At 44.3% G+C, this 17,737-nt stretch overlaps 1 protein-coding gene across 1 annotated transcript in view; it reads left to right on the top strand.

Moving 5' to 3' along the window:
- Positions 1-6,619: 6,619 nt before the first annotated feature.
- The window catches only part of lrp2b (low density lipoprotein receptor-related protein 2b), a gene marked incomplete at both ends in the record, with an annotated part of 36,383 nt that continues 25,265 nt past the window's right edge, over positions 6,620-17,737 (top strand). The window contains 24 exons of the mRNA XM_080517488.1: positions 6,620-6,686; positions 7,876-7,986; positions 8,360-8,482; positions 8,769-8,885; positions 8,969-9,079; positions 10,116-10,232; positions 10,336-10,452; positions 10,642-10,785; positions 11,650-11,766; positions 11,919-12,047; positions 12,572-12,741; positions 12,898-13,121; positions 13,236-13,442; positions 13,539-13,741; positions 13,909-14,049; positions 14,267-14,476; positions 15,085-15,277; positions 15,482-15,607; positions 15,724-15,854; positions 16,343-16,480; positions 16,672-16,947; positions 17,046-17,285; positions 17,379-17,501; positions 17,613-17,729. Of these exons, the coding sequence (XP_080373614.1) occupies positions 6,620-6,686; positions 7,876-7,986; positions 8,360-8,482; positions 8,769-8,885; positions 8,969-9,079; positions 10,116-10,232; positions 10,336-10,452; positions 10,642-10,785; positions 11,650-11,766; positions 11,919-12,047; positions 12,572-12,741; positions 12,898-13,121; positions 13,236-13,442; positions 13,539-13,741; positions 13,909-14,049; positions 14,267-14,476; positions 15,085-15,277; positions 15,482-15,607; positions 15,724-15,854; positions 16,343-16,480; positions 16,672-16,947; positions 17,046-17,285; positions 17,379-17,501; positions 17,613-17,729 (3,652 nt within the window). The remainder of the gene's footprint in view (positions 6,687-7,875; positions 7,987-8,359; positions 8,483-8,768; positions 8,886-8,968; positions 9,080-10,115; positions 10,233-10,335; positions 10,453-10,641; positions 10,786-11,649; positions 11,767-11,918; positions 12,048-12,571; positions 12,742-12,897; positions 13,122-13,235; positions 13,443-13,538; positions 13,742-13,908; positions 14,050-14,266; positions 14,477-15,084; positions 15,278-15,481; positions 15,608-15,723; positions 15,855-16,342; positions 16,481-16,671; positions 16,948-17,045; positions 17,286-17,378; positions 17,502-17,612; positions 17,730-17,737) is intronic.

Below are 17,737 nucleotides of genomic sequence, written 5' to 3'. Positions count from 1 at the left end.
GTGGGATTCCTGAGGACAGCCTCTGAGGCCAAATTATTTTTATTTATTAATTTCTTCCACTACTTGGCCTTAAGGGAGGGTGATTGGAAAGATTTCCATTGGAGAATCATTTTTCTCCATGAAATTTAGGAATGAAGGCAACAACATTGTTCTGGGTTAATGTGGTTGCTTGTTCACACAAACAAAAACCAGGTATGTGTGGTGATCAGTTGATTTTTAAGTCTGGGATGTCTGTAATTGATTATGGGAAGAAAAAAAAAGAAAAAAAAGGTTTGCCAGTGCCTGGACAGCCTTAAAGCATGACCAGAACATGTGCCGCAATTTACAAGGGACATTATAGCAACTATTGCATTCCTCACTGTTTGTCTTCGGTGTAATCTGAAGAGGACCTTGAACTGTATCAGGGAGCGACTGGATCAGGTGGAGGAGGAATTAACAGCCCTCAGTGTTTTCCAGAAGTTACCAGACACACGACCTCTGCAGTTCAACTTCCCACTCATTTTTCATTTTAGACAGTTTTGCGTCATTACATGGGGATAGTCTATGAAGGTCTATGCCACTAAGGGGTGGGAGTTTAGCAAAGTAAGTGGGTCCTTGTGAAGGCATGCAATTGAATGCGTAGTGAAAGAAATCTGAAAGTATTTATTTATTTATATATAGCCTATGTATATCTTGCGCTCAATTTAAACGTGGTTTAATCAATATTTTATTTGGTGCCATAAAAATAAATACAAATTTATTGCAAAAAATAATTCAAACCCCGATATAATGAATGTGGACAAGATGCAACTGTTGTATGTCTCAACACAATGAATGGTTTGAATCTGGGCTTGGGGTCTGCATGTTCTCCCTTCACATGCATCAGTTCTCTCATGGTTTATACTTAAAAGTTACTGACGGAGGTTTTTCTTTTCTAATGTCATTTCTGCACTTCCTTCATGTTCTGTCGCTCTTTGCTCCTGTGGACATCCACACTTAGTTGAAATACCACTGGAGGGCATCAAAGTTTTCCTGACTTTTCCAAACTTGTATGTGAGTTCTGTTGCTCTACAGATTCATATGAGTGACGCAGAAGCAGAATACCTCGTTGGAGCTTGGAAGCAGTTATTAAATAAATCACTTGTGCAGGAGAAATCACACATGAGGCCACAGGAGAGAGAAAGAGAGAGCTGAGAGATCCTGTGGGTTTTCTTTTTTTTTCCCCAATTGAGTTGTTCAGTTTCAATAACAAAGTATTGTTTTGCTCACTTATTGATTCGCGTGATAAAACAACATCTCAATCATAATTCTGTTGTCACTAAATATTTATGTGTCAAGACAGAATTGTTGACAAACATTCATATCACTGTCAATATGAAATGCAGTTGAAATTAAGTGAAAGTGTATAAAGGTGTCAGCAGGAAAGAAAGCACACAAACAAATAGCAAAAAACAAAAGCAATAGCAAATGCACACACAGCAGATGTATTATTCAAACACAATAAGTTAATTCAAGACGGATTCTGTAATTGGATTACATCATGTAATCTAATCCTAGTTTTAATCTGGATCAAAACTTCAGTTTGCGTCGTTCAAAACGTTTCAGTAGGTTCTGGATAACTTTGATCCAATAAAAACAGGATTATCCTGATCCCAACAGGGTTTCAAGGTGGATTTCAGGAAGAAAATGTAGCAAAACTTTAAAAGTGGTCAAAAAAAAATCAATTTGTTTCATTTTGTGTTTATACTTTTATTCATAATTTGCACTTGATTTGTTCAACTGTCACAGTGATGGAGTAGATAAAGTAGACATGGGCTACCAATTAAGCCTTTCAGTATATAAACTAAAATGATCTTGTCCCCATGAAATAAACCCCCAAACAAATTTGAATAACAAACAACAATTATATATTCAATATTTCTGTCATTCATCACTGTATATTAAGTCAATCATGGCCCAGGCCTATAAAGACTGTGCTCAGTACAACAGATGAGGTGGAACCATGGACTCAAAAGGACCTAGTTTCACTGTGGCAGAAACCCATGAGCTGCTGGAGGGTGTAAAGTGTCACTATACCTCAGTAGTAGGAGGTTCTGTTGTGGGTGGAACCGTGGCGAACAAAAGGAAGAAAGACATTTGGGTTGAAATCACCCAGAATGCAATGGGGCCTGGAGCAGGCTGATCCAACGTCAGAGAACATTCCTCAAGACAAGTTGGAATGAGGCTCAGTAGTGTGTGTGTGTGTGTGTGTGTGTGTGTGTGTGTGTGTGTGTGTGTGTGTGTATGTGTGTGTGTGTGGCCTCCTGCTGGGCATGCTTCTGATGGGGGGGGGGGGGGGGTTCTCTTGAGGGACGGCCTGTCAACTCCTGGACAGTCTGTGGTCAACGTGTGGTTGGTGGACGGAACCAGACATGATGTCCAGATGTGCTCCACTGGACTGAGGTCTGGGGGACGGGCCGGCCAGTCCAGAGCATCAACACCTTCATCATGAAGAACTGTTGACACACTTCAGCCACATGAGGCCTGGTCTTGTCCTGCATCACTTCACCAGCATCTGGTCTCACACCGGGTCTGAGGATCTCATCCCGGTACCTGATGGCAGTCCGGGTTCCTCTGGCGAGAACGTGGAGGGCTGTGGGTCATCCGAAGAAATGCCTCCCCACACCATCACTGACCCAGCACCAAAACGCTCATGCTGGAGGATGTTACTGCAGCAGAACGTTCTCCACGATGCTGGAGGATGTTACTGCAGCAGAACGTTATCCACGGCGCTGGAGGATGTAGCTGCAGCAGAACGTTCTCCACGGCGCTGGAGGATGTAGCTGCAGCAGAACGTTCTCCACGATGCTGGAGGATTTTACTGCAGCAGAACGTTCTCCACGGCGCTGGAGGATGTAGCTGCAGCAGAACGTTCTCCACGGTGCTGGAGGATGTTACTGCAGCAGAACGTTCTCCACGGCGCTGGAGGATGTAGCTGCAGCAGAACGTTCTCCACGATGCTGGAGGATGTTACTGCAGCAGAACGTTCTCCACGGCGCTGGAGGATGTAGCTGCAGCAGAACGTTCTCCACGGCGCTGGAGGATGTAGCTGCAGCAGACGTTCTCCACGGCGCTGGAGGATGTAGCTGCAGCAGAACGCTCTCCACGATGCTGGAGGATGTAGCTGCAGCAGAACGTTCTCCACGGTGCTGGAGGATGTACCTGCAGCAGAACGTTCTCCACGATGCTGGAGGATGTAGCTGCAGCAGACGTTCTCCACGGCGCTGGAGGATGTAGCTGCAGCAGAACGCTCTCCACGACGCTGGAGGATGTAGCTGCAGCAGAACGTTCTCCACGGTGCTGGAGGATGTACCTGCAGCAGAACGTTCTCCACGGTGCTGGAGGATGTAGCTGCAGCAGAACGCTCTCCACGATGCTGGAGGATGTTACTGCAGCAGAACGTTCTCCACGGTGCTGGAGGATGTAGCTGCAGCAGACGTTCTCCACGATGCTGGAGGATGTAGCGGCAGCAGAACGTTCTCCACGATGCTGGAGGATTTTACTGCAGCAGAACGTTCTCCACGGCGCTGGAGGATGTTACTGCAGCAGAACGTTCTCCACGGTGCTGGAGGATTTTACTGCAGCAGAACGGTCTCCACGGCGCTGGAGGATGTTACTGCAGCAGAACGTTCTCCACGGCGCTGGAGGATGTTACTGCAGCAGAACGTTCTCCACGGCGCTGGAGGATGTAGCTGCAGCAGAACGTTCTCCACGGCGCTGGAGGATGTAGCGGCAGCAGAACGTTCTCCACGGCACTGGAGGATGTTACTGCAGCAGAACGTTCTCCACGATGCTGGAGGATGTTACTGCAGCAGAACGTTCTCCACGATGCTGGAGGATGTTACTGCAGCAGAACGTTCTCCACGGCGCTGGAGTATTTTACTGCAGCAGAACGTTCTCCACGGCGCTGGAGGATGTAGCTGCAGCAGAACGTTCTCCACGGCGCTGGAGGATGTAGCTGCAGCAGAACGTTCTCCACGGCGCTGGAGGATGTAGCTGCAGCAGAACGTTCTCCACGGCGCTGGAGGATGTAGCGGCAGCAGAACGTTCTCCACGGCGCTGGAGGATGTTACTTCAGCAGAACGTTCTCCACGATGCTGGAGGATGTTACTGCAGCAGAACGTTCTCCACGGCGCTGGAGTATTTTACTGCAGCAGAACGTTCTCCACGGCGCTGGAGGATGTAGCTGCAGCAGAACGTTCTCCACGGCGCTGGAGGATGTAGCTGCAGCAGAACGTTCTCCACGGCGCTGGAGGATGTAGCGGCAGCAGAACGTTCTCCACGGCGCTGGAGGATGTTACTGCAGCAGAACGTTCTCCACGGTGCTGGAGGATGTTACTGCAGCAGAACGTTCTCCACGGCGCTGGAGGATGTTACTGCAGCAGAACGTTCTCCACGGCGCTGGAGGATGTAGCTGCAGCAGAACGTTCTCCACGGCGCTGGAGGATGTAGCTGCAGCAGAACGTTCTCCACGGTGCTGGAGGATGTTACTGCAGCAGAACGTTCTCCACGGCGCTGGAGGATGTTACTGCAGCAGAACGTTCTCCACGGTGCTGGAGGATGTAGCTGCAGCAGAACGTTCTCCACGGTGCTGGAGGATGTTACTGCAGCAGAACGTTCTCCACGGCGCTGGAGGATGTTACTGCAGCAGAACGTTCTCCACGGCGCTGGAGGATGTTACTGCAGCAGAACGTTCTCCACGGTGCTGGAGGATGTAGCTGCAGCAGAACGTTCTCCACGGTGCTGGAGGATGTAGCTGCAGCAGAACGTTCTCCACGGTGCTGGAGGATGTAGCTGCAGTCTGATCTGACAATATTGTGTTCTCTGGAAAATTGCCCTGCAGGGTGTTGGGCAGTAAGAACACGTGTTCATTTAGTTAATTGATTTGATTCTAAAGAAAAAATAACATAATTAACGTAGTTTTGTTTACTTCCGTTTTTTTGGATTTTTATGTTGTTGTTGTTTTTTCCTCCCTTACCTGAGCAGCAGGATGTGCAGCACCTCTGGATGCAGCACTGTGACTCCAGAGCAGCACAACACTGAGTGCGATCATATTAAGGCAGAAAGTTATTAGTCATTAGCTTTACTTTGAAAAGCTGAATTTAACAACCACAGGAGTAATTCTACAGCAAAACAGCGGATTGCCATGTTGGCTGACCAGGAGCCACCAAACTGCTGAAGCTGGAGGAAAGACTTGCAAGTAAAATATTAATGTCTCCTCTTTCTCTCTTTACCTGGCTCTACTGTGTTCTGTGCGTGTGTGTGTGTGTGTGTGTGTGTGTGTGTGTGTGTGTGTGTGTGTGTGTGTGTGTGTGTGTGTGTGTGTGTGCGTGCGCGGACGCGTGTGCGTGCGTGTATATCACAGTATATTATTGCCACTGAGTTAATGTAATAAGTTTACAACTTTGTTTCGAGAAATATTCAAATTGTCAAAGTGGTGGACCTGCACTCTAACTAAACCCAGACTTTTGTTAGATGTTTATTAATTGATTAATTTATGTTTTTATTATTTTGCTGAACTTGGAGAGAAACAGTTTCACCACAAGCTAAAAGCACGTTATAAAAATAGTCTTTTATTGTAAAAATAGTCTCTGTGTGTTGAGTCGACATTAATTCCCCGAATAAATACCCATTAAAAGCTTCAGTATTCAGGAGAAAAACAATGCGATTAATTGCAATTAATTACAGAAAATTGTGCAATTAATTAATAATTTTGTTTAAGCGATTGACGGCACATATTATATTATGTTGTATTATATGATATGATATGATATGATATGATATGATATGATATGATATGATATGATATTACAATTAATAATGTACATATTTCAGTTGTGTCTACTTTTTTAGCATCAGTTTTAAATTTCCTTTTTCGTGGAAACACATGATTCGATAGATAGATAGATAGATAGATAGATAGATAGATAGATAGATAGATAGATAGAAGATAGATAGATAGATAGATAGATAGATAGATAGATAGATAGATAGATAGATAGATAGATAGATAGGCTATGCCAAATTTCTAAATTGCATTTATATTTACCATATTGTACTTAATTTGATAGTCATTGATAACAAGTGAGTTGTAAATTGTATTATTACAAAAATCGTAATCCTTTTTTGCCTGAACCAGGCAGCATTTCCACCTTAAGAAAGTAAACGCCATAATAATACATTTCTGCTGGAATTCACGGATCTTGTTTGAGGAAATAGATTAAAATATCTATCATTAATTCTTGATTATCTCAATTCACTCAAACTGCAGACTTTTAACTTCCTGTCACCCTCTTACAAAAATGTGAGCAGTTACTGTTTTTCTTGCTGATGCAGACAGGAAACCAGCAGGTAAAAGTTAATCTTAGATGAAGTTTATGTAAAAGAGCAAGCCATAAAAAGCTGTTTGACTCCGCGTCACATTACCAGTCTGCTGGCTGTTGTTGGTCGTCCACCTCCATCACAAAGTCGTTATCCTTGTCAGGTTCATCCCAGTTAAGAGGGTCAGGGTGTAGGTTGAGCATGAGTGGAAAGTTTCTCAAACTAGCGACTTGAGCGGTGGAACACAAGATCTCTGGAGAGCAAAATCCTGCATTAAAATATGGGCCTTAAAGGTCTTCATCTTCTGCCTTTTCTGCTGCTGTGCCAAAGAATTCAGCTTGTTGAGGGTAAGTGGATATGATTTACTTTGTCTTCACTTCTCGGGGCTGATTAAAGACATAAAAGTGATGGAATGGTGCTAAAGTTGCATTTTTGCCAGAAGGTGTTAGATGTTAATGGATTTTCAGCATCGCTGTAATTTCTGAGTTACCAACACTAGTTATTTTAATTAAAAAAAAAATTTTTTTATTTACTCACCACCTTAAACCAGCTCACTCCAATATGATATAAGATTTCTTTAACTCTTTCAAACAAAACATGTTTTTCCAGTTTCTCGTTGAAAATGACAAACGTTGGTCTCATTGTCTGTGGAGTCTCTAATTTTCCGTTCTTGTGTTGTTGTGTGTTGTCCTGTCTGAGCAGAAACATCTGAAATGTGGCAGATAGGGTGAAGTAATGATGCTCGATGGACTTTCATGGTAGATTTTGGTGAAATAAGTTCCATAGAGCATTAATGGAGAGTGCATATCAACCCTTCAGTCTTTCATGATATGTCTGTAAAAGTATATATTCTACTTATACATTTGCAATATGTTACATATTGTAGAGTGAGCATGTTCTGTTTGATATCATGTGTGAAATCACTTTAATTTTCCATTTTTAACACATTGTTTTATCTCAAGCCTTAAATCTGGCCTATGATTAGCTGGTCCTCATATTTAAGATGTCACAAGTTTCTATCTGATGTAAAATAGTGTACATGGAATTAAAAGCACCATCTATAGTATTAAATATAAGGTGTTCTAAAGTGTAATAACACATGATATATTTCATATAGGCTGAACATATCAAGTTTCTGAATCACTGGAAAATACTTCGATTTTTCGGATCTAATCCATTTAATTCATTTTTACATGAACAAATGCACAAACTATTTCGTGTCACTCAATTCGTGATTCAACTCGTGTCAATTCACACATAATCTATTTGAAATTGCTGTTCGACACATTCCAAGGTCATAAGATGGATTGACCAATTAACCATCCTTTAAAGGCCGAGTCACATGCCTCCAGGTTCACACGCCGACTATAAAACCCATAAACATGGTAACTCATTGGCAAAGGGGGACTCTGAATTGCACCGGTTTTCATTTGAGCCGCTTTGGACATGAGACGCTTGAAATATCATGCCAAAGGGATCAGGTCAAGCTGATACCACACAACGTGGACTGATGGTTAAACTGAGTGTCCCCTGCAGGAGCTTGTGACAGTGATGAGTTCCAGTGCACCAGCGGACAATGCATCGACGCAGACTGGAGGTGTGATGGCGCCAAAGACTGCACAGACGATTCAGACGAGCTGAACTGTCGTAAGTGCTGAGAAGTATTCATGAAAAAAAAATAAATTATGTATATATATATATATAGACTCGTCCCAGCATTTAGTACCATCCAACAGTGCGTCTGATCAGCTCCAAATGTAGCTGCTGCAGAGAAAACGACTCCAAACATAAAGCTAGAATGTGTATTATGAACAACCCTTTAGAAGATCAAGGGGTTTTGGAGCGACGTCGTGGCCCGATCGCTCAATTATGTCGTATTGTGAAGCGACAGAAGGATCTGAATCCATAGAAGATGATGCGCTTCAACGTTAGCAACAGCCTTCTCCTGCTCATCCACTCAAGTATCAAATATATGGAATCGGGTTGAGAATGCTTCACCTGCTTCGTTCTTTTGTGGCAGCGCCTCCCCAGTGCACCGCGCAGGAGTTTAGATGTGTGACCAGCGGCGAATGCATCTCGGCAGGATTCGTCTGCGACGGGGAGAAAGACTGCGAGGACGGCTCCGATGAAGAAAGAGCCTGCGGTATGACAGGGGGACTGTTTTTTATGAATACATCATGAGCCTGAATGATGCTTCATGAGCTCTCCGGCACTAAAATAAAGTAAAACCACTCGGTGGCTTCTTTTTTTTCCTGCCCAGAAAATAAAAATCCAGCTTAGGTCCTCCTCTCCTGATGCAAAATATTACAGGAACTTGAAACTGACCCTTTGTTTATAGTAGCCATTTCCATTGTTTTTAACTAGTCTCATTGTCCTGCAAAATTAAATTAAAAAAAGACACACACCTAACTCACACGATCCGTGTTCAGACGGCCGGACCTGCAGTCCAGACCAGTACACCTGCCAGGAGGGTCAGTGTATCCCCAGCAAGTACAGGTGTGATCATGTGAAGGACTGCGTGGACAACACCGACGAGAACAACTGCAGTAAGGCTTTCAGTCTCGACCCGGCACACAGATTTAACTTCATATGTCAAACACTGTCTTGAGAATGAGTCGTTTCTTTGCAGAATACCCGAGCTGCACTGAGAAGACCTGCGCTAATGGGGCCTGTTACAACAACTCCCAGCACTGCAACGGCCGACTGGACTGCAGAGACGGTTCTGACGAGAGCAACTGCAGTGAGTAGACGGTGAACAAAGCAAACCTGTGGACACGTTACATTTCACCTCAATAGTGAATGTTATGTTCAAAAATATTTGTAGACTACTTGCCTATTCACAGGACAGCCAATCCAAGGTAAAACCAGAGAAACAAGAGAAACAATCACGCCCACAGATGTCATCAACTTCACTGGTTTAATGGTTAAACCACATTTCTCACATTTCATGCACTGATTAAAACATTTAAAAAGGTTTTTTTTAATGTATTTATGATCATGCAAGATTGTTCTTTGACTTACTTTTTTTAACATGAAAAATAAAATCCAAGTAAAGTCAACCTGCTGTTATTGTTGTTTATCCTCATTCTATCCATCTGTGGTGCTTGTTATTATTAGAGTGTTTACCATTGTGAAATACCGGTAAAGATAACATTGGGGGGAAACTATTAATGTTTCGTTATTAACAGTGTCTTGTGTTTTCAACATGTACTATTGGCCTTCATAATAGATATATTTGTGTAAAGATGCTTCTGATATGAGCTGTCAGAATCTTTGGATTGCTCTCTTGGTGTCCTGTGTTGAGAATAGAGCCAAACTGCTGACGTTGCTTTTTCAATTAGTAAATGCACTGTTTTTCTTTTAAACTGAAATTCCCACGCAACACATTTGTCCTAATTTAGCTTCTGCATCTCGTCTCCCTGATTCAACACACGTGAATATTTTTAAAGTGTTGACTGAGTCTAGTCCCAAACCGAATTCAAAGAGTTTTTGACAAACATAAAGAGTGTTAATATTTATGGTGCAACAGTAAACTATGATTGGCGCAGCGACTTTGCCTCCCCCCACCAGTTGAGCTGTGTAATCATTGACCGGCTCAGTACGGCGCCAGAAGTTTTGCAGGTGGCAACCGTAAAACCACCCGTAAAACAACTTTGCACCTCTTGAGGCATCGTGCATTTTCACACCTTGTGATTTCCCCGCGGGGAATCAAAACCTATTGAATTGTTTCAGTCAACACAACCGCTTTTCTTTTTTTTGGTTTTATTATTTTCCAGCGACTCAACACTGTCCAATCCACCAGTATGAGTGTGCCAACGGTTACTGCGTCCCACATTCCTTTGTGTGCGACCACTGGGACGACTGTGGGGATAACAGTGACGAGCAAGGCTGCGGTAAGGACGAGTGACGGCCACTCCACCAAACAATGAGCCCCCTTTCATTCGATGGGTCGTCGTCGGTGCACTCATCTCCTTTTCAAACCCTGTCGTTGTCTAGAGTACGAGAGCTGCAATGGCAACCAGTTCACCTGCACCAGCGGCCGCTGCATCCCCCAGAATTGGGTGTGCGACAAATTCAACGACTGCGGGGACTTCAGCGACGAGAGGGGATGTGGTGAGACAATCTGTTGAACTTGAAATCCAGTCGATAGCTACTTAACTCATAACAGATGTTGTGATTAAAAACTCCAACGACGCACCAATGTACGTCAAGTCAAGAAATCTAGAAATGTCTCTTTGTCTTCTGGATGCATTCGCCAATCGTTCTGGTTTAATTATATCAAATTGTCCTCTTTTGTCGCAGACAGCGACTCTCGAGACTGTTACCCCGGCGAGTGGGGCTGCCCGGGCTCCACTGCATGCATCCCACTGGACAAAGTGTGCGACGGCAAAAACGACTGTCCCGGAGGGACAGATGAGACAAACACAACCGCTCAACAGACTTGCAGTAGGACATTTTCTCATCGAAGTCTGGTTTTGTCCGTCCAATCAAGAGCGATCAGGACACAAGGGGACTGAATTATATTGCTTCCACTTTATGTACCAGCACTTCACAAGACCGTAAAATTGGGTGCAAGGGTTTTTTTTTTTTTTTTTAAACATGCATGCTCATATGATTTTCTCAGAAGTCAGATGCTCGGTTTATGATCTGATCATATGTTTTGCTTTCCTCATCGCCATCTACACACACAACTGGTGTAAGATTAACCTTTTTTCGGGTCGATGGTTGCTGTAAAAGCAATCATGACACCGATAAGCTGGCCGATTACAGGCTCCCTGGAAGATAACGACTTTGAGCTCGTGCTTCTGGTATTGTAGATCTTTTTTACGATTCCTCACGGCTTCCTGAAATCCTCGTGTTTCCAGTGTCTCTTGCTTCACATTACATTTAGGTTTCGTGTTTAACTCACAGTACATTTTTTTATTTTGTGGTAATAAGATGCTTGTGAATGCTGAAACCCAGCGTAGTGTTTGTGTTTATGCATGTTGAATTTCACCTGATCCCCAAATGTCTTTGCTGCTCCGCTCATGACGTACCTTTGATGTGTTCACCTGGATTGTTTGCACCTGTGTCTTGTTAAGCTTTGTCTCCTGATGTGTGTGTGTGTGTGTCTGTGTGTGTCAAGATCTTACTTTGTCTGTGTTTCTCTGTCGGTGCGTCTGTCACATCCACGAGTTGCTCCTCAACCACTGTTATTTCTGTTGGTCCAGTGGAATAATTTTGACTCTCTGGTTTTGGTGTTTTCACTTTCTCTAACAATCTGAACCTGATTTATCCAATTTCGATTTGTGTGATTTTCATCCCATAAAGGTCTGAATCGCTGCTCCACCTTGAGTTGTGAATACCTCTGCCACACGTCTCCACAGGGTGGTACATGTTACTGCCCCGATGGTTTCATCGTAGCCAACGACAGCCGCTCCTGTGTCGGTGAGTGTCGGGTTTATTCATTTACGTCATGTATTCAAGAACTGTGTTCCTCTGTGGGCTTTGTCTCCAAACTGAAGTTGCACACTCCTTGACAAATCGTCAACATGTCCTATGAGGTGACATACACGTCTGCTTCTCGTTTTGTGGCCCAGACTACAACGACTGTCAGATCTGGGGAATCTGTGACCAGCTGTGTGAAGACCGTCCGGGGACGCACCACTGCAGCTGCGCTGATGGATACCTCCTGGAGCAGGGCCACGCTTGCAGAGCCGACATTTCAGGTTCAGAATGTGACACTGTCACATTTTATCATTTCACATGCTTCTCTGGTTTCAGGAGTGTCTCAGAGTAATGTAATGTAATATAGTAGTAGTAATGCACGTGTCATGATGCACATACATTTCTATTTGATGGAAAATCAGCGAATGCAATCGAGTGGGAGATGATCACCAGGCACTCCTCAGTGTTTCACAATAACAGAAGAGAAAGATGTAATTTAAGGTGAAAATAATTGTATATGACGTTTATGACAGTGAGTTGGTTTACATCCAGAGAAAAAGAAAAGAATCTACTCAAAAACACAAGACACGCAAATATGAAATGTATTTGTGAATGGAATGATATCTTTAAACATCATACTGACACAGTTAAAGCTTACAAGCATTTTTTAATGACATAAATAAGACTAAACAACATATTCTGCCGTGAGACCTAATGCAAGGAGTTTCTGTATGTCGATGTGCATAATTATGAATCACCTGAATGTATTCAGTGACTGTGCCTCATACGTATATGTGTTTCTCAGCTGGAGTACCGCAGCTCATTTTCACAAACGGGGGTGAAGTGATGATGGCAGACATACACGGGCGCTTTTCCAGAACTCTGGTGCCGGCCCAGGGTCGAGGTTACGCTGTAGCAGTAGCCTACCACTTGCACAGTGACACCGTCTTCTGGAGTGATACGTACACCAAAAAGGTCCGTCTGATTCATCGTCTTGTTGCATTTTTCTCTCTTCTCTTCCAAAAATGAAAAGCCATATCTTAAAAAGCTCGCCTGAGGCAGTTGTGGCCGGGTCGCTTTTGTAAATGACACAAAGATCACGTATTCCCTTCTTTTTCTCTCCTTCACCAGGTTTATTCTGTCAACTATAATGGCGGCGACATGAAGGAAGTCTTGACCACTGCAGTCCAAAGCGTCCAGAATCTGGCAGTGGACTGGCTCAACTTCAAGCTCTACGTCCTGGAGGCGGCGGTGGAGCGCATCGACGTGTGTGACTTCGACGGAGGGAATCGAGTCACGCTGGTGGCTGAAAACCTGCAGACTCCTCATGGCCTTGCCCTGGACCCGACAGTGGGGTGGGTACATGCCCTCCTTGTTAATGTCTGGCAGCTATGAGACATCATATTTCTGCAAGGGACAGTAGTCTTTTTCCACACCACGGATTCAGTTTTAAATTTTTGCCTTTGCAGCTACATGTTTTTCACTGACATGGGCGTCAGTAATGAGCAGACCAAGCTGGAACGAGCCTTCATGGACGGGAGCAATCGTCTGCCTCTGGTAAACAGCGGGCTCGGCACACCGACAGGAATCACCCTGGACATCGTCACCAAGCGGGTCTACTGGTCCGATAGCCACTTTGACACAGTGGAGACCGTCACATACAGTGGTTTAGACAGGTAAACATCCAAATGTGGAAAATCTCTTCTCTAACATGGGAAAACATCACGTGCGTTCTGCATTATGGGCCGACTGACAGTTTGTTTTTCTCTCAGGAAACTTGTCCTCAATGGTGGAACCCAGGCCCCACATCCTTTTGGGATTGCCGTGTTTGAAAACCACGTTTTCTTCACTGACTGGACCAAGATGGGTGTGATCCAGGCCAATCGTTTCAATGGCAGCAATCACAAACTCCTGTACCGTACAGCCAAGCTGCCGGGCCACGTTGCTGTGTCGCACCCCGTCCTGCAGCCTGTTGGTAAGAAGATCATTTAATTGGTCAGAGTTTAAGTTAAGCATCTCCCCTGTTTGACAAAAACGAAACCCATTTGATCTCAAAATGTTGCTGAGAAAACAAAAGTACCCGTTTGTTTTAACTCTTCAAACCGTGTTGTCATAACTTGACCACGTCTGCTCTTGTTCTAGTGATGAACCCTTGCGGCAGACACAACGGAGGCTGTCAGCACATTTGTGTGCTGAGCCACCGGACCGACAACGATGGGTTGGGCTTCCGCTGCAAATGTCGCCATGGTTACGACCTGCACACCGACCATCGGACGTGCTTCAGTGAGTTCGACCCGATTAAAGACCCAAATTACCTCTCAGTCGGTTCGCCGTGGTTTCTCTTCTGTTTTTATGAAGGGAATCTAGAGGCTGTCGACCACTGCTTTCGGTGACGATGATGATAGAATATTTAAATCATAATTGCTCAGTAACACAGTCACTCATGGATGGGATTCCTGTTTTAACTGTTAGTCCCGATTCTCACCCTCTCTTTGAACAGAGGTGAAGGACTACCTGCTGTTGGCCACATCTCTCGCGGTACGGGGCATCCCACTGAACCTGTCCCTCCAAGAAGACATTATTCTGCCCCTCACCGGGCTGGATTCGTCTTTGTCCGGCTCTGCAGTGGAGTTTGATGCCAACGAGGAGACCATTTTCTTCAATGACAGGTCCAGAGGCCTTGTCTATAAGTCAAACCTCGATGGCAGTGGTGAGTTTTTATGGCCTGCAGGTAATAAAGTTCCTTTTACAAAACAGCAATAAAGAAGATTGCCTATAAACACAATCGCCCTTGCCCGGTTAGTTAATTTACAATTTGCACATAAATCAACATCAGGTAGGGTCTTACAAGGTAATGTGTCACAGTACAACAAGTCTATCAGCTCTGCTGCTTGAGTAAAGATAATATTGTTCAGTTTCTGTTGAAGCCGCCATGTTAAGTTACCAACATGTACTTAATATTTTGGAAATTGTAGCTTACAGTATTATTGAACTGTACTGGGGTTTTTAAAGTTGTGGCCACTGCATTAATGTTTATGGGATGACTTGCAGAAACACCTAAACAATAAGGCGTGCATGAAGAAAGCCAGTTTCTACTATGACCTCAATAATATAAGTGTTTTCTTCACATTTCTGCCTGTCTCAATAAAAACTGTGAATCCTCTGATCTTGTAAAAGTCAGAATGCCTGACAGGGCTGTGTAACGTGTATTAAATTGCACAAGTGTACCTAATAAAGCTGCCAGTAAAGTTGTAATGTGATGATTCATCTCAACCTCTGTGCGTTGTTTTTACTCTCTCCCTTTTCGGGTCATTTCAGTTCAGCAGATCTTGACAGGCAGCAAAGTGGGAATGGTTGACGCCATGGCTTACGACTGGACCTCGAAGGTTTTGTTCTGGACCTCACCAACCTACCGGGCAGTGGTTGCTTTCAGGGTTGCAGACAAGTCCAGGCGGGAAATTGTCACTGGACTGAGGAACCCGAAAGGAATCGCGGTGCATCCCAGTGCCGGGTGAGCGGCCAAATTCAAAACCTATATTGATCCCTTCATACCTTGTGTTACAAGAACACGTGTACAAATTAAGTACGGATGCAAGAACATCTCTGGTAACACATGTAGATATGAAGCACAATAAGAAACTAATAGAATAAGTCATGAAAAAACAAATCCTTTTCAGTTTTTTTGTGATTTTTAGTGTGCAATGTGAATCCACAGTTTGTTGTTCTGGTCTGACTGGTATCGTCCAGCGGTGATAATGAGAGGCTTCACTGATGGCAGTAACGCCATTCATCTGGTCAACACCACCCTGGGTTGGCCGTACGGACTGGCACTTGATTACTCGTAAGTATTGAAATGATCATGGTCACTTATGTGAAAAAGTAGTTATTTCTTTTAACTGCTGACATGGTTATTTGTACTTTCTGATTGATTGATTGCTTGTGGTTGGTCACTGACAGGATGGACAGGCTGTATTGGGTGGATTCCCTCCTGGATCAGGTTGGATTAATTGGCCTTGATGGAAATGGAAGGCAGACGTTTACCAATCTCGGACAGATCACCCAGCCCTTCTCCTTGACAGTTTATGCAGGTGATTTCCATGGGACGTTTTAATGTTACCTTCACAAGTTAAAAAGAAAAATAAACCAACTTTTCTTTTAATTTATTGAATACCATAGGCACATTTTATAGCTGAATGAGCATGCAGTCTAATATGTGGACCAGTTAACAAAGATAAAGCTTTCTTTGGTCGGAATCTATGTTTTTTATTTACTCAACAACTGTTGGTTTTATAATCTATGCATTGATTTGCATATTTGCAACACATCACAAGAGATTGCATTCAAATACAACTGAACAATCTACTTAGCCTGAATTGTAATGACTCTACAGCTGCATATGACTCCTTCACTGTATTTACTGGTAATATTTTTAACTAAATGATACATATTATTTGTATAGCACTATATAGACGCTCAACGACATTTGACATCATCAGATTTTAGTGAATAAAGAATTGTGTCTACGAAATAATGTAACCTTTGTCCAAGTGCCTCACCAGCTATTTTTGTCTTGCAGACTACCTGTACGTGTCCGACACAAGGACCAGGGGAATATATGAGATGAGGAAGAGAGACGGAGGAGGGAACATTATGATCAGACAAGGAATCAACGACATCATGAATATAAAGGCCTACACAACTGACTTCCACAGCAGTGAGTTCACACACATAAGGACTTTAAATTCTGCTCAATAGAATCACACATTTACCACAACTGGACAAATGTGAACCGGTAAACCCGAGCAAGGAGAGGATTTTTCCCACATGGTTTTTATTAAAACATCACAAACAAGGTGATAGGACAATATCACTGACAGACTTTTACTTATGTGATTCCTTTGACAGCCATCAAGAGTCGTTGTAATACAGTGGCGAATGGGCTTTGCAGCCACTTCTGTTTCCCAACTCCCAACTACAATCGCGTGTGTGGCTGTCCGTACGGCATGAAACTTGGAACCAATGGGCGGGACTGCATCAAGGACGACTCCGTTCCCCCGCCTGAGGAATGTGGCGACTACGCCTTCGAGTGCGATGGAGGACGCTGCAGGCCCAACTCCTACCGCTGTGACGGCTACGTCGACTGTGTGGATCAGACCGATGAGGCCAACTGCACTAACACAGGTGAAAAGCATGAGGAATTGCGTGTTTGTGGGAAACGCTGGGAACCCCGTCCGGCTGACGGTCTGCTTTCACCCCCCCCCCCCCCCCCCCCCCGCCAGGAGCAACCTGCTCTCCGCTCGCCTTCACCTGCAACAACAAGCACTGCATCCTCTCCAGCTGGCTCTGCGACGGCCACGATGACTGCGGGGACGGTTCCGATGAAATGAACTGCCCGACGAAAAAACCCACCACCTGCATGCCCGGCACCTATACCTGTGACAACGACAGGTGTATTTCTAATAATTGGCTGTGTGACGGCGACAACGACTGTGGCGACGGCTCAGATGAACACAACTGCAGTGAGTGCACGGCTGCCGCTCAAATCTTTTTGTGTGTACATATACAAAATACAGTTGTTGAAATCTAATCAATAAGGTGTCTCTGCTTTACAGATTCAACCATCACGACATGTCGCCCGGGCTTTTTCTTGTGTCCGGACCACCGCTGCATCTCCGACTTCTACGTGTGCGATGGAGACCAGGACTGCTTGGACGGCTCCGACGAGAGCAACTGTGGTAGAAATCTATCATGACTCTTGAAACCTGAGACACGTTTGACATTGAACTGGGATTTTCTTTATTTTAATCATCGGTTTTTCATTTTTCCCCTCTGTTTTTCATTATCAGAGTTTTCCTGTGATTCTCATGAGTTTGCCTGTGCCAGTGGGGACCAGTGTCTCGGTCAAGTCTACCGCTGTGATGGAGTGTTCGATTGCCGGGATCATTCTGATGAGCAGGGCTGCCGTAAGCCA

Source organism: Blennius ocellaris (assembly GCF_963422515.1).
Source record: "Blennius ocellaris genome assembly, chromosome: 21".
In the NCBI taxonomy this organism is placed as follows: Eukaryota; Metazoa; Chordata; class Actinopteri; order Blenniiformes; family Blenniidae; genus Blennius; species Blennius ocellaris.
The sequence above is the reverse complement of the archived record's forward strand: the minus strand, read 5'-3'. Positions and strand labels throughout refer to the sequence as shown.